This window comes from Amphiprion ocellaris, chromosome 3 (assembly GCF_022539595.1).
Source record: "Amphiprion ocellaris isolate individual 3 ecotype Okinawa chromosome 3, ASM2253959v1, whole genome shotgun sequence".
NCBI lineage: Eukaryota > Metazoa > Chordata > Actinopteri > Pomacentridae > Amphiprion > Amphiprion ocellaris.
In genome coordinates, this window is record NC_072768.1 from 38,614,805 (window position 1) to 38,640,703 (window position 25,899).

The window sequence follows — 25,899 nt, forward strand, 5'->3', positions numbered from 1 at the left end:
TCCAGATGCTCACTCTGTTTTTCTCGGACTCTCCTTCCGTCTCTGCTCTCAGCTGTTCTCATGATAAACGCGTTTCCATTGGATTTGACGAAGCTCAGGACGCTGGAAGCCGCCGACAGGTCGGACACTCTGTAGCGGACCTCCAGGTGCTGGACGGCGGCCTCGCTGCGGGCCTCCGGCCGCTGCTGGAGCCAGAAGCCCTGCTGGCTGTCCTCTCCCCAGCAGAACATCCTGCAGTGACCGCCGAAGCTCCGGAGGATCGAGTTTATCAGCAGCACGAAACGAAACTTAACCGGAGCTGGAAAACGAAACTTAAACAATCAGCTGTTTCCGAAAACGAAATTGAAACTGATCCTGAGTCTCGATTTTACACAACAGTAAACACTGAAACACAGCTGCTCTAAAACCAGTGTCTGGAACCTTCAGCTGTAATGTTCCCTATAGGTTCCCTGAAGACTGCAAACGTAACCTTTAGGGAACACATCCTAAAGTTTCCCAGGACGTTTCCTAAAGTTTACTTTTTGTAAGTATTCAGAACATTCAAGAAACCTTCAGGAACATTCTCTGAAGGTTCTCTAAAATTACAAACAGTAACCTTCAGGGAACCTTCAGATGTTACGTTCCCTGTAGGTTCCCTGAAGACTGCAAAAATAACCTTTGGGGAACACATCTTAAAGGTTCCCAGACATTTAAAAAGTTTACTTTTTGTAATAGAATAGAATGTCTTTATTGTCATCATACATGGGGGCATGACGAAAATAAACCATCCGATAATGTTTCCAGAACATTCAATAAACCTTTAGGAATTTTCCCTAAAGGTTCTCCAAAAATTACAAACCATAGTTCCCTGAAAATGACAGAAATTAACCTTAAGGAAGCATTCAAGGTACCGAGGGAATGTATTCTAAAGGTTCCCAGGACGTTCCCTAAAAGTTACCTTGTTTGTGATCTTCAGAGGACAATCCTAGAATGTTCAGGGAACCTTCAGGAATATTCCCTGAAGGTTCTCTAAGAACTACAAACAGTAACCTTCAGATGAAATGTTCCCTATAGGTTCCCGGAAGACTACAAAAATAACCTTTAGGGAACATATCTGAAAGGCTCCCAGAACATTTTATAAAGCTTACTTGTTCCTAAAAGTTCCCTGACAAGTATAGAAATGAACCTTCAGGGAACATTGCCATGACTGATGACTCTACACTACCAGCCAGAAGTTTGGACACTCCTTCTCATTCAGTGCTTTTTATTTATTTGTATTTTATTCTACATTGTAGATTAATATTGAAGATTAACACTTTTTGTTTACAACATAATTTGTGTTCTTTTATAGTTTAGATGTCTTCAGTATTAATCTACTATGTAGAAAATAATTACATAAAAACCACTGAATGAGAAGAAGGTGTGTCCAAACTTTTGACTGGTCGTCATGGACATTAAACTGTTTTACTATTTAAACTACGATACATCCCATAATATATCTACTAGTACCTGCTCAACAATGGTCCAGATGGGCTCAAAAACAGTCCAAAATGAACTGAAGTATGTTCAGAAAGACACAGATGTTGAATCAGAACCAGAATGACTGGAAACACCAGATTCACTGGAAACACCAGATTCACTGGAAACACCAGATCCAGTGTTCAGACTGAGACACCTGGATGGATGTAAAACTGATCTGGTGTCAGTTTTTAGCAGAACTCAGGTGTGTTTTTCCTCCTAAATGTCATGGTTCTATCTGCTGGACTGATGAAGTTCTGAGGCTCAGAAATGATGGAAAAAGTCCATTAAAAGTGATAAATCTGGACCCACCTCTATGGAACTCTGGAAATATTCACAGGATGAAGGTAGAACTCTGATCATTGGTAAAGAATAAAACGATTCTGAGGGAACTGAGCTCCAACACGTTCACTACCAATGCTGCAGTTTGACCACTAGGTGGAGCTACAGACTACAGGTGGACTCCAGTGACTGTATTTAATGAAAATGTTTGATGCTGAACTTGAACTTTCTCGTGTCATTTTCTACAAACGTGTTTTTCTGTCCGTATAAAGAGCGAGGAGTTAAAGTTAACGAGCTGTTGACTGGACTGGAGATAAAACTGCAGAAAAATGTGGAGTTCAGGAGGAGCCAGAACTTCTTAGAGGTCATCTGGAGGACAGCAGAAAACGCTGGGCCTCATGGGAAACGTAGTGAAAGAAAACAGACGTCATTTTTACCGTTTCTGTCAAACATGTTACACGTTTCCCAAAGTACGCTGTAAAAAAGTGTATTTAAGCTGCTGTTTTTGCTATAATGGAGACATTTTAGTGGATTAAACCAACAAATGCACACATTTCAGTTTAATATTAAACTGATACAACATTATTACATCATCAAAATAACATTTGCAGCTTAAAAAGTTGATTTAAATCAGTAAATTTAAACTTTAACTAAGTGGTAGGATAATTTCATTGAATTAGACGCTTTAAAAACAAATAAAACAATTTATTTTAGTGGATTCCATCTGCATAAAATGACTTTTTATCCTTTTAACCTGGATTTCATGCAAATAAAATCAGATTTACTGAAGTGACTCAGCCAGTTTTTCCTTCCAGATGGATTACAGAGTAAAGAAAAGGAAAGAAGAGTCGATCTGATGACAAAATCAGCTTTTAGATTTAATGATGGGGGAAAGAAAACGCAGAATCCTGAAGAATTAAAGATGATGTTCCTGGAAATGAAGCTGCAGTAATGCATCTATGTAAATGAATAAAACTCGATAGAAAACCATCCTTCTGCTCAAATCTCCGCCTCGTCTCCTGGTTTCTGCTCTTTTTTCTGTTTTCTCTCACAGCAAAGAAACCAATCAGAGTTTTTTAAAGTCCCGTTGAGCAGCTGTTTACACCTCCCACCTTCAAAGCTTCACAAAATCTCAGTTTTTTCTTTCTGTCTGCAGAAATAAATCCAAACTTTCACATGAAGCGGTCGGAAGATTCACTTTTATCTGACAGAGTTTGTTCAATCACAGAAAATATCAAATAAAATCACAGAAAAAAGCAGCAATTTACATGAAAACAGGCTAAAACTGTAATGTAACACAATATTATAATAATATAAAAATAATAATAATAGCACTAATAATATAATGTTTGATTATAAAGTTAGACATTTCAATTGTATTTAAATAAGCAAAATTTATCATATTTAACAGATATTTGTAATTATTTGAAAGATTGTTTGTGAATTATTATTTTATTTTATTTATTATTATGAATAATTATGAGTTTGTTTAATTACAGAAAATAACAAAAAAATCACAGAAAAAAATGTAAATAATGTCAAAATTTAAAAATCTGTATTTTTTATAAACAGTAAATTGTTCTTATCCAATGTTTATCCATGAAGTTATATATTTTTAATTGTATATAAATGAGGAGAAAATGTAATTTTTTACAGATATTTGTAATTATTTGAAAGAAAAATTATGTTTGGGAATTATTATTTTATTTTACTCATTATTATGAGTTCATTTAATTACAGATAACTAGAAAATCATAGAAAATTCATTAATTTACATGCAAACTATGTTTAAAAAAACAGGAAAAAGCTGTAAATAATGTCAAAATTAAAAATCATTATGTTTATAAACAGTTAGTTGTTCTCATACAGTGTTTGATGCTAAAGTTATATATTTTAATGTATTTAAGTGAGCAAAAAGTGCAATTATTTCACAGAAAAATTATGTGTATTAAAGATTAAAAATTCAGAATCATTTTCCAACTGTTATTTCACATTTTTTAAATCATGTTTTTATTTTAAAAATTACAGATAAGATCTAATAAAATCACAGGAAATAGCAATAATTTACATTTAAACAGGCCAAAACTGTAATTTAATGTCAAAATCTGTAATTCCATAAATGCCAATTTGTTTGTTGACAACATTTGACTATAAAGTTAAACATTTTTATTGTATTTAAAAAGGCAAAATTTATAATAACTTACAGATATTTGTAATTATTAGAAAGTAAAATTATGGTTGTGAATTAATATTTAATTTTATTTATTATTCTGAATAATTGTGAATTATTACAGACCATGGTTAATTAGATTATATATTTTATTGCATTTGAATAAGCAAAATGTATCATATTTTACAGATATTTGTAATCATTAGAAAGGAAAAATACATTTTTAATTATTATTAAATTTTATTTCTTATTATGAATAATTAGGAATTATTAGAATTAATTTAATCACATATAATAACAAAAAAATACAGAAAAACACACATTTACATACAAACTGAATAAAAAGAATAGGTCATATATATATACACATATATGTGTATATACATATATGTGTGTGTGTGTGTGTGTGTATATATATATATATACACACACACAGATATACACACACTTTTACAGATATTTGCTGTTTACATTTTTTATTATTTTTCATTAATTTATTTTTTTCTAATTTAAATAGAGTAAAAATAGCGTAACTTCTTGGTCACACATTGTAAAAGAAGAAATTTGTAAAAAGAAAAATTGTTGATGTGGACAATATTTACAGTTTTAGCTAGTTGTTTTTTTTTTTACTTTTATCATCTGTAAAATAACATTTGAATATTAAGAAATGACATTTAAAAACTGCTCATTTTTTACAGTGCACATTGAGGACGTCTGTATTTTTCTATTTAACGTTAATCTACTAATTTGTTGCTGAATGTTGTGTTTTTATGCCGTTAAAGTCAACATTTCCTGGATTTTTTAAAAATCCTGAACATAATTAGCTCACTTTAAGTCAGATTTATTACTACTCTGATAGTTAAAGCGGTAAAAATGTGCTTCTCTCTGCCTCCTAGACGAGTTTTTTCTGCTTTTGATGCATGTTTCCTCGCAGCAGAACGTTTAGATTCAGTGTCTAATTCAACGGCTGAACACTGAGCAGCTTTCTGGCTTCAAAGAGCCGCAGAGATGAAACAGAGAAACACTGGAGAGCAGAAAGACAGAGTTCCTCGTCCGACAGGCCAGATATAGGAGACGGAGCAGCAGAGCCCGGGGAGTTTCAGGGGATTTCCAGCTCTGATTTACGCTAACACTTTGGCTAAACTTATGATAAAAGTTCAGTAAAGAAACACGGCCGTATCTGTCGCTATCCATCTCCACAGCCATCCGTCTCTGCTGCGTCTTCAGGTCGTTCCTTTCCACAAAAACCACCACATGTACAAGAAAAAAACAGGAATGGTGAAAAGCTGAAGTGGGCTGAGAGAAAACATTCATTTTTATCAGAGGGAAGGAATGCAGAGAGGAATGTAGAGAGATAAAGAGACAGTGGATGGTACTGGACTGAACCGACCGTCTGAGTCCATTAAAGCTGTTTAAGTCCTGCGATCCTTTCTGTTGATGCAACTGCAGTAAAACTTAAACAGTCTGGATGCACTCATTCATGGGCAGCACCACTTTGAATCATGTGAAGCGATTTTAGGAACAAATTTCGTCCAAAATCATCACAGAGAGTAAAAAAGGAGCCCGGTGTCATAAAAAAACATGTTTTAAACCAGAAAAGTGACTTCATGTGTTGTTTTAAGGCCATGAAATGACACAAAATACACTTAGAAATGTCAGACATTTCATATAGAAACCCCAGTTTCTACAATTTCACATCTTTGCAAACTGAAATGTCCATAAAAATACATTTAGATCAATGCGAATGATCAAAAATTACTCTAATCTGGGTTTTTTGTTCAATTTTAATTTGTTGCTTCCAGTTGTTTAGGATTATTTCCTCCAAGTTTAATAAATACCTGCATTTTTTTTCCACATTTTGGCATCAAAACTTGTTTACAGACAGTAGAGAGAGAGGTGTCAGTTTCTACAAGAACTCAGATGTTTTTCTCCTCCTAAATGTCACGGTTCTATCTGCTGGACTCATGAAATGATGGAAAAGTCCATTAAAAAGTGATAAATCTGGACCCACCTCTGTGGACTTCAGTGTTCTTGGTGTAAATCAGGACGTTCTGGTCGTTTTTCAGCATTTATGGCTTTTTTAAAAATAAAAACAGCACAGACTGTTGGTGAATGAATAAAGACACAAAGACAGATGGATCCAAACATCAACGATACGTTTAAACATCAAGTTTCACACTGAAGATACAAAAACCCACCAGTCAAATATTAATGCAGGTGAACGGGGAAACAGGAAGTATGAACAGCTCCTAGGTCGGTCCACAGAATAAAAGCCTCACAGATATCAGTTAAATACGAGTCCGTTGCCATGGAGACGAAGGATTATTTACATCTGGGCCACAGAGCCAGTGTGACCCGGCAGACAATATTTACACCACAGAGACACGAGAAAACATCCTCACTTTACTCCGAAACGCTGCAGGAAGTGGAAAAGAATTCAAAATAAAAGCAGCTTCAAGAGTAAAAACTGTGGAAATAGAAAGGAAAAGGCAGCGAGGATCGAATAATTCCAGTGAAAAGTGATTTTTTTAAAAAACTTTTGTCCACAGAGCGATAATAAATTAGCTTTTCTAAAAGTAGTTTGACGTATTTACAACAGCGGAAATGAAGTACAGTTCAGATGGTGGGAAAAAAGGTCTAAATTTGCTAATTTTGTCGTCTAAAATGTGATATTTTCTGGTTTCGTTCCACTTTTATATAAATAAACTGAATATATTTGGAAAAAACAAGATATTTAGGGATGTCATCGTGGAAATTTGAATATTTTCACCATTTTCTGGCCCAAAAACTTATTGATTCGTTAGTTTTTTTCTACAATCTCACATGTACTGCAAATTGAAATGTCCACATAAATAAAATTTATAATTTTTTAGCTTGAGATTCTTCAGTTTTTCTGACTATAAAAAGAAAAGTTGTCTGGAGCTGCAGTGATTAGTCAACCAGTTGTTAATTTAATCAATTTCATCACTTTTCAGCAGGAACAATGTTAAAATGGGCAAACTTTAGCTTCATAAATGTAATATTTTCTGGTTTCTTCCCTCTTTTATGTCAATAAACTGAATATATTTGGAAAAAACAAGACATTTAGGGACGTCATCTTGGAAATTTGAATATTTTCACCATTTCCTGCCATTTTCTGGCCTCAAAACTAATTGATTAAATTTTTTCTACAATCTCACATCTACTGCAAACTGAAATGTCCAAAAAAAATGAAATAAATTACTTTTTTAGTTTGAGATTCTTCAGTTTGTTGGATTTTAGAAAGAAAAATTACAGCCTGGAGCTGCAGCGATGAATCGACTGGTTGTTAATTTCATCATTTTCATTGGTTTCTTGAGGGAAAAAAAATTCAAAATGGGCAAATTTTAGCTTCTTAAATGTGATATTTTCTGGTTTATTTCCTCTTTTATATCAATAAACTGAATATATTTGGAAAAAAACAAGATCTTTATGGCTGTCATCTTGGAAATTTGAAATATTTTCACCATTATCTGCTTTTTTAATATTATTTTTACACTTTTTTAAACATTTTCTGCCACTGTTTTCTGTTATTTTTGCTTTTTGTCCACAAGATAAAACTACTCGGTCGAGTTTAGGAACCAAAACTAGCTGGTTCTGTTCGGGAAAAGACCATAAACTGGGTTAAAATGGGCAAAAAACAGCCCCTTTTACATTTTACACAGCAGAGCAGCTATACAACAGCACATTTTGCACGGTTTTTGCACAAATTTGTTGGGTTTTTATTTTATTTTTTGGGGTTTTTATTTTATTTTGGAGTTTGATGACGACGACAAAAACACAATATTATCACCTCTATAGGAAAGTCCAGTATTTACTACATACTGTGTATTCCTGCCCATTTTCAGGTGAATAATTAGCACTTTTCTGCACATTGTGAACATTTCTGCTAATATGACCTCTAACACTTGTTCCTCCTGAGTGTTTTTTTGACCTACAACTAGATTTTTCTTCTTGTTTTTGCACCAAAAGTCTAATTCCTCGTCCTTGAACATCTAGCTGGCAGTAAAATGGATTCAGATTCTTTAAATTCCACATCTTGAACGTCAAAGTGAACTTTTAAGAACAGAACACAACATTTTTAACCCTTAAATCTGACTTTGTTCCGGAGACATTTTGCATTTTGCCTCAGAAATCAGACTGCAGCTCCTGAACTTGAAGCGATTAGTGGTGTTTTAGAACTTGGGATGTTGGGTTTTTGAGGGTGAATGAACCAGAGACGGATAAATGTGCACAGATTGAACCCAGATGTTCACGTTTAAACCCAATCAGACGGACAGCTGCAGCTTGGTGAGGTTCCTCTGGTGCATGTTGTGGTGTCGCACCAACTCGTCGCTTCGGGCAAATTTCTTCTGACAGTTGGGCCACCGACAGTTGAACGGCTTCTCACCTGAGAGATTAACAAGGAAGACGAAGGACAGGAGGGATTTAAAGACGAAAACAAAACAAACATTAGACTGTTGTGCAGATAAGTTGAATATTCAACTGGTAGCACTTGTTAAATAGTAATACAAATGATACTGTACGTAGTAAAACTGCTGTAGAACTGCTAATATTTTACACGTTGGTCAGTCGGTGTCACTTCAGACAGAATTCAGGAAATATGTTGCTGCATTAACTCAGATTTTATTATTTTGGGGCCCAAAACTAAGTTCTGTGAAATATTTTGGCTCAATTTTGAGATTTCTTTTGTATTTTCACCCTTGACAATAACCTAAAACACCATTTTAAAGGTTCAATATGTCCAGAAATAAAACTCCAACAGCTTGTCATTGCTTTGTTGGTATATTAGAGAAGGACTTTAAATTCTGTCTTGGATTTTCCTTTATTCGGACTCAATAAAGGAAAAAAAAAGAAAGAAAAAAAGCTCAAAAGTTGGTGAAATGTGGACCAAAGACTGTATTTTATTAGAAATATGGATCCATCCATCTATATACACTTACAGGAACTTTATGAGGACATAATACCAGCCTGGATTGGAAATTTTTGGACCTATTTCCATTTTTATGGGTCAATAATTACTTTTTCAACGTCATTTTGGACAATTTTGAGTGATTCTGGTCTGTCTTTACCTTATGCTGAACAAATTTTGAGTCTTTTTGGTGAAGTTTCAAGTCATTTTGGACAAGATTCAAGTCATCTTTGGTAAAATGTCAACTAAAATCTGTATTTTTAACAAGAAATATGGATACATTCATACATATACACTTACAGAAACTTACTGGGGTCCCAATATCACCCTCGCATGAAAATGTTGCACTTTTTTTCCATTTTCACGGACCAGTAAATAAAAATCTTTCCTCTGCTGGAGTCTTTTAAGGATTTAGATCTGCTGGAAAGTGTTCTGTCTGTGTCCTCACCAAATATCATGGCTGTAGGTTTTATCTTTCTGGAGATATTGAACCATTAAAATGGCTTCAAAGGCGAAAATACAAAAATTGTCAGGTCAAAAACCACCCAAAATTCTTAAAATTCAGCCAAAATATTTTACAGAACTGAGTCTTCAGATCACTATGTGAAAGGACACCAGCTGACCCTCGTGTAACACACACACATATATATATATACAAACATCAAATGGATGAAGAAGAAATGGAAAAATAAAAGTTTACGCACTTGTTTTACCTGTATGAGTCCGTGTGTGAGTCTTAAGGTGGTCAGACCGAGAGAACTTTCTCTGACACGTCTCGCATTCGAACGGTTTAACTCCTAAACACATGTACAGTAAGCATGCGTACACAAACACGCAATCAACACGCCAAGTTCACACACACACACACACACACACAGAGAAAACACATGTTCAACAACACACACACACACACACACACACACACACACACAGAGGGAGATAGAAAAACACAGTAGAGCAGAGGCTTGCAGAGAAGCCATTCCAAAGTCTGGCAGCATTTAGCAACTTTATCTGAGGGGAGTTCAGGGTGATGCAGCACAGGACACAAAATTAAAAGACTGCAATGTCCAATAAATAAAGAAATCAAGGTATCATGCAGACAGCAAAAGGAGAGAAAGAAGGCGAAAGTAGGAAAGTCAGAGATCCAGACTGAGTAAAGTCAAACCTGTGTGTCTCCTCTGGTGTCTTTTCAGCTGATCGGAACGTGAAAACCTCCGTCCACAGTCCGTGAACTCACACTGGTAGGGTTTCTCTCCTGGATAAAGACACGAAAAGGGGAAATTAATACAGTCTAATCCTGAAAATATCCCAGACAACATACCTACAGTCATGAACAAAAGTTTACATACACTTAGAAAGAGTTTCCAATGAGTCCTAGAACTCTAAATGTTCTACAAAGGAACCATTGAAACACAGGAATCTTTGTCACAAAAACAATGAATTTTGGTTCTTTAATGAAATTATTAAAGGTCTTCTGGAAATATGACGAAACCTGTTGGGTCAGAAGTCTACATACACCTTAACTAGGTTCTTCTGGTTTCAGTCTTCTGGTTTATCTTTGACTCCTCTGGACAGAAGTGGTTCAGTTCCACTAAACTTGTCGTCTTTCTGACTTGTTTCTTCAGGTTCTTGATGGGTCTAAGTCAGGACTTTGGGGAGACCAGTCTAGAACCTTCATTCTAACCTGATGGAACCATTTCTTTACCACGTCTGATGTGTGTTTGGACTCATTGTCTTGTTGAAACATCCAACTGTGTCCAAGATCAACCTTCTGCTGATGGTTTTAGGTTTTCCTGAAGAACGTGGAGGTGATCCTCCTTCTTCATTATTCCATTTAATTTGTGTAAAGCTCCAGTTCCACAGAGCATGATACTGCCACCACCATGCTTGGTGGTAGGTTTGGTGTTCTTGGGGCTAAAAAAAAGTCTAAGCCCCACCTAAGATGGTCTGAAACCAGTCTTCAACAAGTCAAAGATTGGTGTGTTTCAGTGATTTCATCATAGAGAATCCAGAGTTCTAGGAGTCACTGGACACCAAGACTGACACGTTTTAAATGGTCTTTACAAATGTATAGAAACTTTTTCCCTTGACTTTGCACATAGATATGAGTCTAATGAGTAGATCTAATGGGTTCTATTTAAACTGGCTCGGAGGAGTCAGCAGCTGTAGTCGACTGGAATCAATCAGGAGAAGTTAAGAGGTGATGAAAGTAAGAAAATCTGATTAACGCAATTTTCTACATGACAAAAACTGGTAATTCAAGCTGCTGGATGTATATTTTTTGACCCAGAAGACCTTTACCTGATCTACAAAGGAACCAAAATTCATATTTTGTTGTTTGTGACAAAGATTTGTGTGTTTCAATGATTCAGAGTTCTAGGAGTCATTGAAAAGTCAAGACTGTCATGTAGTCATAGTATGAAGGTAAAACTTTGTAAACCTTCATTAAATGTACAGAAACTCTTATACATGTTAAAATCTGTGGATTTCTAAAGGGAGTCTGGTGGGAAGAACTGATTGATTTGTCATAGAGTGACCAAATAATTCTACTTTATGTGTGTTTTGTCTTTAAAAATCCCAAAATTAATATTTGAATTCCCAATTTCTCAAAACAAATATTATTTTTTTTTGCTGTTTTAGGTCCAGAATTACTCTATCAGTGTGTGCATTGTTTGTCTATGTTAGTATAAATTGCTATTAAACAGTGATGTGGTTTATTCTGCATCAGATATGACTAAAAATTCATTTTCAGTTTTGAGAAATTTCACAATTGCAGTGGTTTTAAAACCAATTTTTATCTGCAAACCTTCATTGTAAATGCTGTAAAGGATGCACATGAATGACTGTCTGGATGGTTTGCTTTTTTAGTAATGGAAAAACAATCACTATGAAGGGGTGTCGACGTTCGTTCTGCATCAGATTTGACAAAATAAACTCAAAGTATTTCCTGGCAGCAGCTGACGACGACATCGGAGGCCAACGGAAACTTCATCTGAAGAAGTTTGTCCTCCTGGAGCTCAACAGAAAAGTTGTCGGTGACGTTTACAACGTTTGAGGAACATCGGCAGCCACATAATAAATAACTCCACGGCTCATTCCCGTTTTCCGGCGGCTTCACCTGTGTGCTTTCGGCTGTGCATCTGCAGATGAGACAGCTTGAAGTAGCGTTTGTTGCATCCCGGATAGGCGCACATGAACGGACGCTTCTCGCTGCTCTCGGACCGGACGATGGCTGGAGCGATGCTGGGAACCCGACGGACGTCCTGCACACAAAAAAACAACACCTTCATTTACTTACACTGGACAAAACCCTCCCTGGGCATCAATAACTGAAATGTAATTAAGAAAACAGGCGGTGGTGTAAATAAGAGCATGTGTTCTGTCTGGCTGACGGAGGTCTTTATAATGAAGCACCTGTTTATTCATTAGATGGGAATTAGCAGTAAAATGAGCTCAGACTGACTGCAGCCCAGAGGGACCGTTAGTTATGTCTTTTAGACACAACGCCTCAACACTCCACTATCTGCAGCGGAAAAACAGGAATATAGAGCAGGAGCGCTACAAAAGGTGAAAAATATCCACAAAAAACATAGAAAGATCCATAAATGACACAAATTGTCTAGAAATGGTCACCAAATGACCATAAAAAGACATAAAATGACCACAAAAGACAAAAAAACCCCACAAAAAGACAAAATGACCACTGAAAGACTTAAAAGAAAACCCTAAATGACACAAATTGCCTACAAATGCTAAAAAAAAAAGACAAAATGAGGGAAAAAAATACATAAAATCACCACAAAAACATTTTTATGAATTCTTAAATTACATAAATTGTTGACAAATGGCCACAAAATGATCAGAAAAGACATAAAATGGCAACAAAACACAAAAAAGACCATAAATAGCAAAACATTATAAAGTAAATGAAATTAAAATGACCACAAAAAGGCATAAAATGACAATGAAAAGACAAAGAAACACAAAAAGATATCAAATGACCACAAAAGATAAAATAAATACGACTGAAAGACTTTAAAAAACCTAAATGACACAAATTGCCTATAAATGCTCACAAAATGATTAAAAAAAAAGACAAAATTATCAAAAAATACCTAAAATGAACACTAAAATACATAAAATGACCCCAAAACACATTTTAAAAAATCATGAAATGACATAAATTGTCTACAAATGACCACAAAAGACAGAAAATGACCAGGAAAAGACAGAAAAGTACCTCAATGACAAAAAATGTCTCCAAATAGTCACAAAATGACCACAAAAAACATTTTAAAAACTCCTAAAAATTACAAGAAGTTGTCCTGAAATGGTCACAGAATGACCACAACAGGAAATTAAAGACATAAAATGGCAACAAAAGACAAAAAGTGACCACAAAAAGTCAAAAAAATAAAGAAAATGAAATTAAATCACCACAAAAAGGCATAAAATGACCACACAAAATAGAAAATGACCACAAAAACACATAGAAAAGAATCCCAAATGGAACAAATGGTCTAAAAATGGTCACTAAATGACAGCAAAAAGCAGAAAATGACCTCAAAAAGACATTTAAAAAATATTAAATTACACAAATTATGTACAAATTATCACAAAATGACCACAAAACAGTGAAATGACAAAAAGACATAAAAATGACCACAAAAGATGGAAAATGACCACAAATAGTCACAGAATGATAAACAAAAGGAAATTAAATGACCACAAAAAGACATAAAAAGGTCCCTAATGACACAAATTGTTTACAAATGGTAACAAAATGACCACAAAAAGAAACTAAATGATGACAGAAACACACGAAATGACCACAAAAGACAAAAAATTACCACAGAAAGCAATTAAATGACCACAAATAGTCATAGAATGATAAACAAAAGGAAATTAAATGACCACAAAAAGATGCAAAAAGATCCCTAAATGATACAAACTGTCTATAAATGGTCACAACAATGATCACTAAAATAAATTAAAAGACCACAGAAAGACAGAAAAGTCCCTCTATAACAAAAAATATCTACAAACGGTCAAAAAGACATAAAATGACCAAAAAAGGCCTAAAAACATCCCTAAATGGCACAAATTGTCTACAAATGATCACAAAATGACCACAAAAGACAAAAAATTTTCACAAAAAGAAAATAAATGACAATAAAGAGACTTAAAAAATCCCTAAATTAAACAAGTTCTCTACAAACGGTCACAAAATGACAGGAAAAAGACACAAAACGACCACTAAAGTACATCAAAAAGCTACAAAACACTAGAAAACAGCCACATTTCTTCAGAGAACGAAACGTTTCTCACGTTGTTTGGCTGTTTTGTCGCCTGTGTTTGGTTCCTACGATGTTAAAACAAGATCTTCATGCATCTTCCTCTGACTCTGCAGCATCTGCTCCTCATTTCCTCGACGTTTAGCTTAAAGACCTCAGAGACTCGGAGGTCAACGCTGCAGTGATTAGCGCTGTTAGCGGCTATTACCAGAACATTACGGCTGTCGGCTACATGCAGCGTCCACAAGTCTTAATGTCCAATATGTTGTTTTTATTAATGCAGAACTCCTTTTCACTGCCAAACAATATTTATAATAATAATAAACTTCATTTATGGAGCATCTTGTAGAGCTGGAGCAACAATAAAACCTTCAAAAACGCAAAAAACAAACAAATCTTCAGAAAAAATACAACGGTTGAAAGTTAAATAAATGAACAATATGCTTTGAAATGACTTCACATAAGAATAAATGTGTAAAATACTAAATTGAACCAGAACACACTGAAATAATTATAGAAATTATTAAAATTCAACACTAGTTTTCTTAAATATTTAGTTATTATATGGTACAATTTGCTAGCTGTTGGCTAAGCTAGTGCGGTACAGAGGTGTTATTTAAAAAAAAAAAACTAAAAAACCAAAAAAAAAACCTGAATCAATCAGCTGCAGCCGCTAAAACTCGCTCAGCATAGCTAGTTAGCGGCTAGATAGTTAGCATATGTAGCCTTAAAAGTGAGGTCTCATAAGAATCAGTGTGTAAATTATGCAGTAACTATAATATAAATAATCTAATACACAGTAAAATAAAAACCAAAAACCAGTTTTATCAAACATTATTTTGTCCTTCATATTTGATGCTATGATTAGCTAGTTAGCCAGCTAGGTAGTTAGCGTGTGTAGCCTTAAAAGTGACGTCTCATAAGAATCAGCGTGTCAATTATGTGGTAACTATATTATAAATATAACATAAATGATCTAATAGACTGTAAAATAAAAACCAACCTCTGTTTTTATTATTTGTCCTTCATATTTTATGCTATGATTAGCTAGTTAGCTGTTGTAGGCTAACACAAGCTAAGATTGAATAACAAAATGAACCAGATGCAGTATTTTGCTTTCCTAAATGATTCCATAAAATGTTTTATTTATCTAATTTACCCAACATTTTGTGTAATTATTTAATGTGATCAATATTGAGTACTTTGGGGTTCCATACAAAATGTTAACTTAATAAAAACAACATAAAAAATAATTTATTGATTAGTAAATACATAAATTAAACTATTTAATTATGATAATAGAACAGAACTTGATATTTATGTTTTATTTTTTTTGTTTGTATTTGCATGATTATTTAATTTTATCAATATTGGTGCTTTGGGGTTCCATACAGGGAGTAGAAACTTAATAAAACTGAAAAATAACTGTTTAATTACATAAATATTAAGTAACATAAATACTGAGCTGTATTTCCATCTTTTCTTAAATTATTTCACATTATGCGACACATTTGCATGACTATTTAATTTAAACAATATCGAGCACTTTAGGGTTCCATACAAGAGTGACGACTTCATAAAAAGTGACATAAAGACACAAAAAAAATGACATTTTTGTGATTAAAAATCATAAATATTTTGTTGCATTAAGATTTTTCGTCAATTATTCCACAAGTTATTCCACATTACACAACATATTTATGTGATCATCGATTTTAATCAATATTGATCACTTTGGGATTCCATAGAAAAGTGGTGACTTCATAAAAAGTGACAAAAAAACACACAAAAAATGAAATATTTATGATTAAAAAATATAAATACTGAGTCGCATTTTAATTTTCTGCTATTTTTACACACATTGTTTTGCTTTTTTAATTAATTTCTCTATTATCATTAAATATTTGTCAATATTATTTAATATGACAAAATTATAATAATTTTAAAATATTTATTAATTCACTGTATTTAAATGAAGCAAGAATTAAATTATTTTACAAATATTTAATAAAAATTATATATTTGCTGTTCTTTGAAAGAAAATAAACTCTTTTTTGCATCATTTTTTAAAACTATTTAAATCAGGCTAAAATTAAATTAAAAATAATAAATATTAAATCAATTAATTAATTTACTGTATTTGCTGTTATTCATTTTTCTTTCAATATTTGGTCATTAATTTGCACCATATTAACTGAGGCAAAATTGTAATTATTTTGCAAATATTTAATATTAATGATATATTTGTTGTTATTTGAAAGAAAAATTACGTGTGTTAGGAACTGAAAAAAGCGATATTTTACAGATTTTTCTAATTTATTATTTTTTGAAATTACAAATAACATTTAGCAACATAAACCTAAAAATACTTCTGTGATTTATTTTTTATTTAAAAAAATAAAAAATTTAATCAGTTTTGAGCTCTTTGGGACTCCATACATCAGGCTGAACATCAAGTTATTTTATTTAATTTTTTTAATTATAAATCAACACTTACTTCACGGCTGTAAACTGATTTAATTAGCTGTGATTCTTGATTTTTTTTTTCAGCTTTCGTCAGCTTTTACAAGCGATTAATGAATTCCTGAGCTGCTGTTTGCTTTGGCCGAGAATCATTTTCTCTTCAATTCCACCTTAAAAGGCTGAGATGTTATTTAATGTTTTGTTCTGACCCTGAAGAAAGAAGAAGCGGTTGAGTAATGAAGCAGACCTCTGCAGAAAAACAACAAAAAAAAAAGACTCTGAGCGAGTGGAGGGTCTGGAGAGTCTCCTCTGGAGCCGCTGACAGACCATAATTAAAAGCTAATGATTTATTAAGCTGCTGATCCTCGTATGGAAACTGTAGCTTCACCCAGACTAACCTGAGAGTTTCTGGGGAACAAAAAGCAGAAATTCCTGCTCATGTCAAGCTTCTGCTGCATGTCAGCGTTTCCTCTTCTGCAGTCGAAACGTTCAAAAACACTTTTTACGCCTCAATCAGGAGTTTTTCTGACGCCAAACAGGAACAGAGAAGAAGATTTTTGACCTCATTATGACCTCAGGATGATAAATAAACTCAGACGTGCAGAGTTGAGCACAAAAACGTAAATGTTCTTTGTGTTTTCTGCCTCGAAAAAACCTAAAACTGCAGTTAAAAATGACACAAATCACATCTTTCTTTGAGATTCTGACATAAAACGAGACGTTTGATGCAACATGTGACTCTTTTTCTAAAAAAACTGAACCAATCCTGAGCCGCCTCCTTAAAAAATCCACTGCTAAAGATGCCAGAGAGGAAGAAAACCGTTAAATCTGAGAATTAATATATTTATTTTTACATCCAGCTGTGTGTTAGAGCTCTGAAACTTTAAATTTTCTTCATGTAAACGTCAACATATGCACCAGAATGAAGGAGACGTTTAGTTTTTGGACAAATCAAAGTGAATTTGGACCATAAATCAGAATCAGGAACATTAAAAATGAACAGCTTTTTGTAGTTCACACGGCAGATTTTAGAATATAAAAGCCTTTTAACTACAATTTAAAAAAAAAAAGAATTTACTTTTATTTACATTTTTTTTTTTTAAATTTAAAAAACTTCTATAGTTAATTATAGAAAATACTTTATCTGGTAAAAAAAAAAAAAAGACAGAAAAAAAAGAATAATTTACATGTTAACCATAATAAAAACACCCCAAAACTATAAAAATTGTATATGTAAGACATTTTAAGTAATTTAAAAGTGCAAAAAAATTATCTGTATTAGGAACTGAAAAATGTATTCTACAGATTTTGTCTATTTAAAAAAAAAGAATAATTCAGCAACATTAAACTGCACATAGTGTCTACAGTAAAAGTCTAAAATTAATAATTAATAAATATTAAATTAAACTATTACATTTACTGTATTTCAATTGATTGAATTGAATTTAATTTGATTCATGATTTTTGATTGATTATTGATATTTATTAAATTTAAAAAAATTCAATCAGGAAATATTAAAGACTTTTCAGCCTCTTTAAGTTCCAATTAGAAAAGATATATAATTATTTTTAAATTGCAGTATTTTATGGACCTTATATCTGCTAAAAGTATAATCTAAAGTTTTTATTAGCAGTTATTTTCTATTATTTTTCTGCCACCTTTGCTGCAGATTTTTACAGTTTATTTTCTGTATTTTTTCATTCAGTCGGATCGCTAACATGCAGCAGTTTGCAGATAAAACCTCAGATTTTAACTCACATCCTAAACTGTGAGCAGATCTGTGCAGCATCCGTTACCATGGAGACGTCACAGGTTAAAACTCATTGATCTTGACTCCTACCTGGATCCCCCTGAACACTCCGTGGGTGTGGATTCTGTACTGGGTGCTGCAGCTGTAAACCATCGGGGTGCTGGGGTCGCTGTCGTAGCCGGCTGCATGGCTGGAAACACAAAAACACACAGAACAGACATTTAATCACCAAAATAATCCATTAATTCAACATGTTTTCACTGCTTAGACCAGGGGTTCAAACTCATTCTAGTTCAGGTTCATCATTCAGTCCAGTCTGATCTCCAGTGACCAGTAAAATCACAGCATAATAACCTAAAAATAAACACAACTCCACGTTTCCCTTTGTTTTAGTGCAAAAAAGCACATTAAGAAAATTTAATAAATTATCTTTTTACAAAACATTATGAACAACCTGAAATTTATTAAGAAAAATAAATTCAATTTCAGCAACATTCAGCCTCAGTTTATCATTTCCACATTACAACTTCCAGATCACAGAGTGTCGACAAAGAAACACAACATTTAGTCACCTGGACCTGAACAATATAGTATTTTAATTTTTGATTAAAACGACAAACGTCAGACAAAAAAGAGAAAAAACAAGACAAAATATTACAAAAATGAGAAAAGCGAGAAACAAAATGATAAAAAATGAGACAAACAACATGAAATGAAACAAAAAAAATAGACAAAAAATTAAACAAAAAAGTTAGGAAGCAACAAAAAGTGGACAAACGACAAAAATGAGACCAAAAATTACAAAAGCAAGAAACAAACGACAAAAAATACACTATCAACACAAACAGGACAAAAAGGAAATGTACAACAAAAACAAGAAACAAACCGACAAAAACATGAGACAAACAACAAAAATCAGAAAAAAATACAAAAAGCAAGAAAAAACTGACAAAATATTACAAAAATGACAAAAGTGAGACAAAAAACAACGAATAAAGTGAAACAAAATTACAAAAAATAAGAAAAAATAAAGAAAAAATTTGACAAAAAACACAAGCGAGACAAAAAGGAAACACAAAATGACAAAAGTCAGACAAAAAAGACTAAAAACAACAAAAACAAGGCAAAATATTAAAAAATGAGACAAAAAATGTCAAAAGCAAGAAACAAAATGACAAAAAAATTGACAAATGACACAAAACAAAACAAGACAAAAAATTTGACCAAAACAACAAAAACAAAACAAAATATCACAAAAATGAGATGCAAAATGACAAAAGTGAGAAACAGAATGGACAAAAACGAGACAACACAAAAAACACAAAAAACAAAAAAAAAACAACAAATAAAGCAAAACACAAAATTGCAAAAATAAGACAAAAAAGAAAAACACAATGAGAAAATGACAAAAGTCAGACAAAAAACCCCAACATAAATAAGACAAAATATTACAAAAATGAGACCAAAAATCACAAAAACGAGAAACAAAATGACAAAAAAATGAGACAAACAACACGAAACAAAACAAAAAGAGACAAAAAATTTGACCAAAAAGTTATAAAGCAACAAAAACAAGACAAAATATTACAAAAATGAAAAAAAAGAACAATGTAATATTTTACTGACAACTTGTCATGGTCTAGATATTATTTTAAATTTATAGTTTTACACATTTATAATCTGCAGTTAATGTATTCTCTGGAATTTTTACACTTTGAGGACCGGATTGGACCCTCTGGAGGGCCGCTTTTGGCCTGCGGGCCTCATGTTGGACACCCCTGGTTTGGACCAAACGGCTCAGAAAACTAATTTCAGCTGAAAAACTTGAAGGTTTTCTGGTGTAAAAATAGCTGTAGATGAGATAAGGAGCAGCAGACGGTAGCTCAGAGCAGTAAATCTGTTCAGTAACAACCTGGCAGGTAGGAAGACGCTGCGCTGCCTTCAGGTACCGTCGGGTCACGCAGCCAACATTACTCAGCATGTTCTTCATGTCACTTACAGCCCATAATGTGAAACACAGACCAGAGTTCAGCTGATGGATGGGAGGACAGCTCCATAAATCCTGTTTGTCCGACTGTCTCCGCTCAGCAACGCTAAAATATCTGAGCTAAAGAAAAACTTTTTATCAGTTTGGACTAAAATATCTGAGCTAAAGAAAAACTTCTACATCAGAGGTGGACTAAAACATCTGAGCCTAACTGAAGCTTCTACATCAGTTTGGACTAAAATATCTGAGCCTAATTAACTGTCATGTTGTCCTCCAGGTCAAACCGACCCGCTTTAAAGTTTGAAAATGTGGGGAAAAAAAATATTTTCACAGAGAAACTTCTGATGTCCACATTTTCAACATTTTTGGGAAATCTTTGAACATTTTTTGGTGGAAATAAACAAGCATTAAAAATGTTTCTTAAGAACATTCACATAAAAATCAACCAAAGTCCAGTGAATTTCTCTGGATTTTGGTTTTGCAAAATTTTATAAATTTGTGGAACTTTTTTGCTGAATTTTTGGATTTTTTTCAGACAAGGAAACAATATTTTTTGGTGCCTGTAAATGAGGACAACAGGAGGGTTAAAGCTTAAACATCAGTTTGGACTAAAATATCTGATGTGATAATATGACAAAGCTTTAGCTTCAGTCCGGTAGAAACGTTGGACCAACATGGTGGCTCAGTCGCAAACTTTCTCTTTTATTACAAAAACTGTTCAGCACAAACTACAGGAGGTCCTCGGTTTACAACGTCCTCCACCTACAGCGTTTCGTCGTTACATCGGAACTGTTTACGTGGAACTAGCTGGCGAGCGGAGTGGATGAATACGTCGTCACAAGGTGCTATCAGACGGCTTTGTTTCCATTCTCTGGTTGTACTCCACCTTGGATTGTGTTACATTCACTAACTTTTTGTCCTTCATTATGGTTTCCAGCGTAAGTCAGACTCTTCTGATGCTTGGAAGAAAAGGAAAGCATCTCCATGGAAGTGAAATTAGATAATAATAATAAAATGCAGTTGTAAAAACAGGTCAACATATTGTAGTGACCCTCTGTGATGAATGAGTGAGACTTTATCTGGTTCTCTGCTGGTTTATTGAACCTTCACACAGGCTACTGTGGGCCGTAGCCAACGCCAGAATAACTAGAAAAACCCCATAACTTAGCTCCAGAATTAGCTGCTGTTCCCAGCTCTCTCTACTGCTGACTCTCAGCCAATCAGAGGTGAGCTAACTAAACATGGCAGGTTCACTGACATCAGGTAAATCTGGAACTGAACAATAAACATTGAAACCTCAACATCAACAACAATATCAGTCCGTTACAATATTCTGTTATCTTCTAGTAAAATGATTCATACATGCATGAAAGTTGTTGGTTTTCATGACTTTCTGAAGAACTGATCATAACGTGATGAACGGATTTGTTTACATTTTCACCGGAGTTTCCACTTATGGCGAAAATCGACTTTCGTAGATCCATCGGAATGAAACTGATGTAAGTCGAGGACTCATTGCGTTTCTGAAAGAATTTGAGGCAAGAAATAAGCTGCTGAATCTGTCCTGGTTTTAGTTCAACAATGGCTAGCTTAGACTTTTAACAAATATTTTACGATGCGTCGGACCTCCGCTCTACGCACTGAATTTGCATAGTAGAAGTGGAGTCTACTTTATGCCTTAACGTTAGCTAGACAGTCCTGGTACCGGCTAACGATGTAGCCATCCCATAATAGACCATTTTTCAAGACTATGAAAGTGCTTGAGTTTACAAAAAGTCTTAAACTGTTGAATCTAATCGCTATAATTGCACTTTGAGTTTGCAGTAATCAGTGAATGTAGTAAATGAAAAATGCAGATAAATAGAAATAAAACAAACATTTTAGTTCACGTACATGTCTATTCATCCATTCAGTCTCAACCAACATTTATTTGAATCAAAAAACTTTACTTATTTGTCAAATATTGACAAAAATGTGATCAATTCATTAACTGTGTAATATTAATATTATTTGGTATTTTCAAGCATATTTTCTGCATTTAAAGCCACATGATGATTATTTTCTTCATCAGTCCATCTATTAATTGTGAAAACACGAGAACAAATCAAAGATATGAAAGCTTAAACTGAATTAAAGTGTCTCTAAACTATAAAACAGAAGATTTTGTGTTAAATAAATGATTAATTCTTCATGTGCAGCTGCTGAAGCAAAACAAAAGCATCTCTGTTGGACTCTAAGATAACAGAAAGCTGCCGTCTGAGATGTTTCACAGGATGACGACGTTTTAATCTGCAGCTCAGAAGCTTCTCTGTTCAGGAGGACAGACTTTAAATCACATTCTGCTCTTTACTGACCTTCATTCATTCTGGTTTTTAGTTGAATAGATTAAATATATGCAGGAGTTGGTCTTTTAGCTGTAGGAAACTCTACATGTGAACAGAAATGAAGAAATAACGTCATAAAAACACACAAATTATACATAATTAAGAGGGCTACACTGTAAAAAATGAAGAGGATTTCATTGTATTTGTTAAATGACAGAAAATAACATTTAAAACGACAGAAAAAGACGCTTTAATTTACATGTAAAACGTGAAAAACTGTAAATTAGAAGCACATCAAAAACCTGTTTGTTCTTTCACAGAGTACAGAACATTTTTACTGAACTTAAATCAAAAAAATGTTTTTATTTTACAGATATTTAATGTTATTTGAAAGAAAAAATATTTCTATGAAGGACTGAAGTCACCTTTTTCAAAAACTCAATTTTTTACTGATTATTGTCAAACAGATCCAAAAACATTTAAAATCTAGAAAAATCACAGAAAAATTTTTTTAATTTACCAGAAAAAAAACCCAGGCCTAAACTGTCAATAACATCCGCATCATAAATCAATACTTTTACAAATGGAAACTAAAAATTTTACCAAAAAATACATAATTTTACTGTATTTAAATATGAAAAAACATTATTTTACAAATGTTTGCTGTTTTTTAATCCATACTAATGACTGAAACTGGTAAATAATCTCTTTCAACCTTTACTTCACAGATTTTCCTGGTTTTGTTAAATCATACATTATAATAAATAAAATAACTGAAAAAAGTCTAAAAGAAACACAGAAAAAAGCCAAAAACACGTTTATTAAAGCCAGAAATGAAAAATAAACTAAATCAAATCAAAAATTTTGGGTGAATAGATATTTAATCAGAATCGCCTTTATTCTACACGTCTCATTTAAAAAATCCACCAAAAATATATCATTTGCAGTCACAAGATTCTGTAAAAACAAAAAATTCTGAGCTCTTTGTTAAAACTATGAAGCCTTCAGTGACTCAGCTGTGGTCAATGGTCAGGTGGCAAAAATTCAGTTTAACTGCAGGCAGTGTGTCCAGAAGACAAGCATTAAACCAATAAAAACCAGGTAAAAAGTCAGATATCATGACATTTTTTACAGCGTTGGTAACGTCTGGAGGAATAATAATTATAATAATAATCATAAAATATATAATATAAGATTATTCTATTGTTGTTGATGAGGAAGTTTTGTAAAATAATCAAAGAAATTCAACTCTTGTTTCTTCCTTTTTCTCTAAAATGTGTCTGATTCTTCTGTTTTCTCACTTTGACACATTTAGCCAAAACATGGTGCATTATTTAGACGTGGTATCAGTTCTTCCTCTCTAAGCTCGCCTCCCTCTTCCTCTTCCTCTTTAACTGCATCAACTCCCTCATCCTCCTCCTCCTACTCTTCCTGCTCATCCTCCTCATCCTCCTCTTCCTCCTCTCAGACACTAACAGCCTGTAAAAACCAAACTGCTGCTCCTGAATCAGAACAACGAGCTTCTGTCTGATAAAAACCTCTGTTAACATGAATAAATGTGAATAAATGTGAATAAATGTGAATAATCGTGTTTCCTCCGACACCCTGAACTCCTACATTCCTTCCAGCCTCCTCCCTTCGTTCTCGGATGTTGAAGCAGCTTCAGGTCACAGCGACACAAAGAACCCAACAGAAGGAACAATAACCGAGGTTTCAGCTCCGTGTGAACGCCAGACGACGCCTCAGCGGACATTCAGACCCTGAAGGAAAATCTAACTTCTGTTTGTTCAGGAATTTACTTTTCCTCTTTTGTTAAAATACATGTAATATATAGAGAAAAAAGTATTTATTTACATGTTAAATGTATATAAAAAATCATGTCTACAACTGGGAAAAAAAATCTGTATTTTTATAAATTTATTTGATGAGTTTGACTGTAAAATTATAGCATTTTAATGGCATTTACAGAAAAAACTAAAATGATGTATCTTAAGGATTACGTTAAAATTTGTAAAATAAACAAATAAAAGATTACAGAATATAATGAGTAAAATCACAGAAAACTAAATATTTATTTACATGTTAAATGTAAAAAAAACAAACATGTTTATAGCTGTAGGTAATATCCACAAAAAATCTGTATTTTTATAAATTTGTTTGATAAGTTTTACTCTAAAATTGCAGCATTTTAATGGCATTTAAATCTGTAAAAATATTTATAATTTCACAGAAAAAAGCAAAATTATGCGTATTAAGGACTGCATAAAAAAAATGTAAAAAAAACTAAAGCTAAATTTATTTATTTATTTCCATGTTAAATGCAAAAATCCCCCCAAAACATGTTTACAACTGTAAATAACATCCACATAAAAAAACTGTATTTTTATAAATTTGTTTGATAAGTTTGACTCTAAAATTACAATATTTTAATTATTTTGTGGTATTTTTATCTGCACAAATATATATAATTTTACAGGAAAAAGTAAAGTGACGTATAAAAAGGAATATATATCTATATTATGAGGGTTATTTACAGTTTCTCCTTGCTTTGTTAAATTTCAGACTTTAACTAGTAAAATCACAGAAAAACTAGATATTTATTTACATATTAAATGTAGAAAAAAAGAGAAAACATGTTTAAAACTGTACATAATGTCCACGTTAAAAAAAGTATTTTTATAAATTTGTTTTTAAAAATTTCGGTATTTAAATCTGCAAAATATATGTATGATTTTACATAAATTTGCTGTTATTAGAAATAATTTTTTTGTATATTATGGATTTATGTAAATATTCATAACTCTTGAATGATTTTTGGCACTTTTTAATCTTTAAACTTTATGAGCTTGCAGCTGATCTAACAGGTGTTTCCAGAGCTGTAATGTGTTTGTTGAATATTTAAATCCAGTTGACTCTTAAAATAATATAAAATTGATAAACCTGTAAATGTGCATAGCATGGTCTCCTAAAAGTTTCAGGTTGTTCTTATTAAACACTTTATTATTAATTTATTATTTATCATTTATTTTTATTCTTGTAGATTTTTCCAACACAAATTTTGGCACCTAACTCGTCCTGCACCTTTGAGAAAACCCAAATTAATGACATCTCAAAATGTGTGGCTCGTTGCTGTGACTTTTGGTGGCGATTCTTCATACGATTCTTACAAAATTAGCAAAAACACTGAAAAAAAAATCCCCG

The 25,899-nt window shown here is 33.0% G+C and overlaps 2 protein-coding genes across 5 annotated transcripts in view; both read right to left on the minus strand.

Annotated features, from left to right (window-relative positions):
* LOC111588764 (probable E3 ubiquitin-protein ligase HERC4) overlaps positions 1 to 303 on the minus strand; it is a 28,747-nt gene extending 28,444 nt beyond the window's left edge. Inside the window, exon 1 of the mRNA XM_023299314.3 lies at positions 14 to 303. Coding sequence (XP_023155082.1) covers positions 14 to 230 — 217 coding nt within the window. The 5' untranslated portion in view covers positions 231 to 303. The remainder of the gene's footprint in view (positions 1 to 13) is intronic.
* A 5,785-nt stretch (positions 304 to 6,088) lies between these two features.
* Positions 6,089 to 25,899, minus strand: part of LOC111588765 (Wilms tumor protein homolog) — a 42,231-nt gene continuing 22,420 nt past the window's right edge. For 2 of the 4 annotated variants that reach the window (XM_055009430.1, XM_055009432.1), the window contains 5 exons: positions 18,478 to 18,577; positions 11,998 to 12,142; positions 10,045 to 10,134; positions 9,593 to 9,676; positions 6,089 to 8,357 (listed from right to left, as the gene is read on the minus strand). In XM_055009430.1, the coding sequence (XP_054865405.1) occupies positions 8,236 to 8,357; positions 9,593 to 9,676; positions 10,045 to 10,134; positions 11,998 to 12,142; positions 18,478 to 18,577 (541 nt within the window). In that variant the 3' untranslated portion in view covers positions 6,089 to 8,235. Of the gene's footprint in view, positions 8,358 to 9,583; positions 9,677 to 10,044; positions 10,135 to 11,997; positions 12,143 to 18,477; positions 18,578 to 25,899 lie in introns of all 4 variants that reach the window. The other 2 variants (XM_055009431.1, XM_055009429.1) reach the window with 1 other exon arrangement.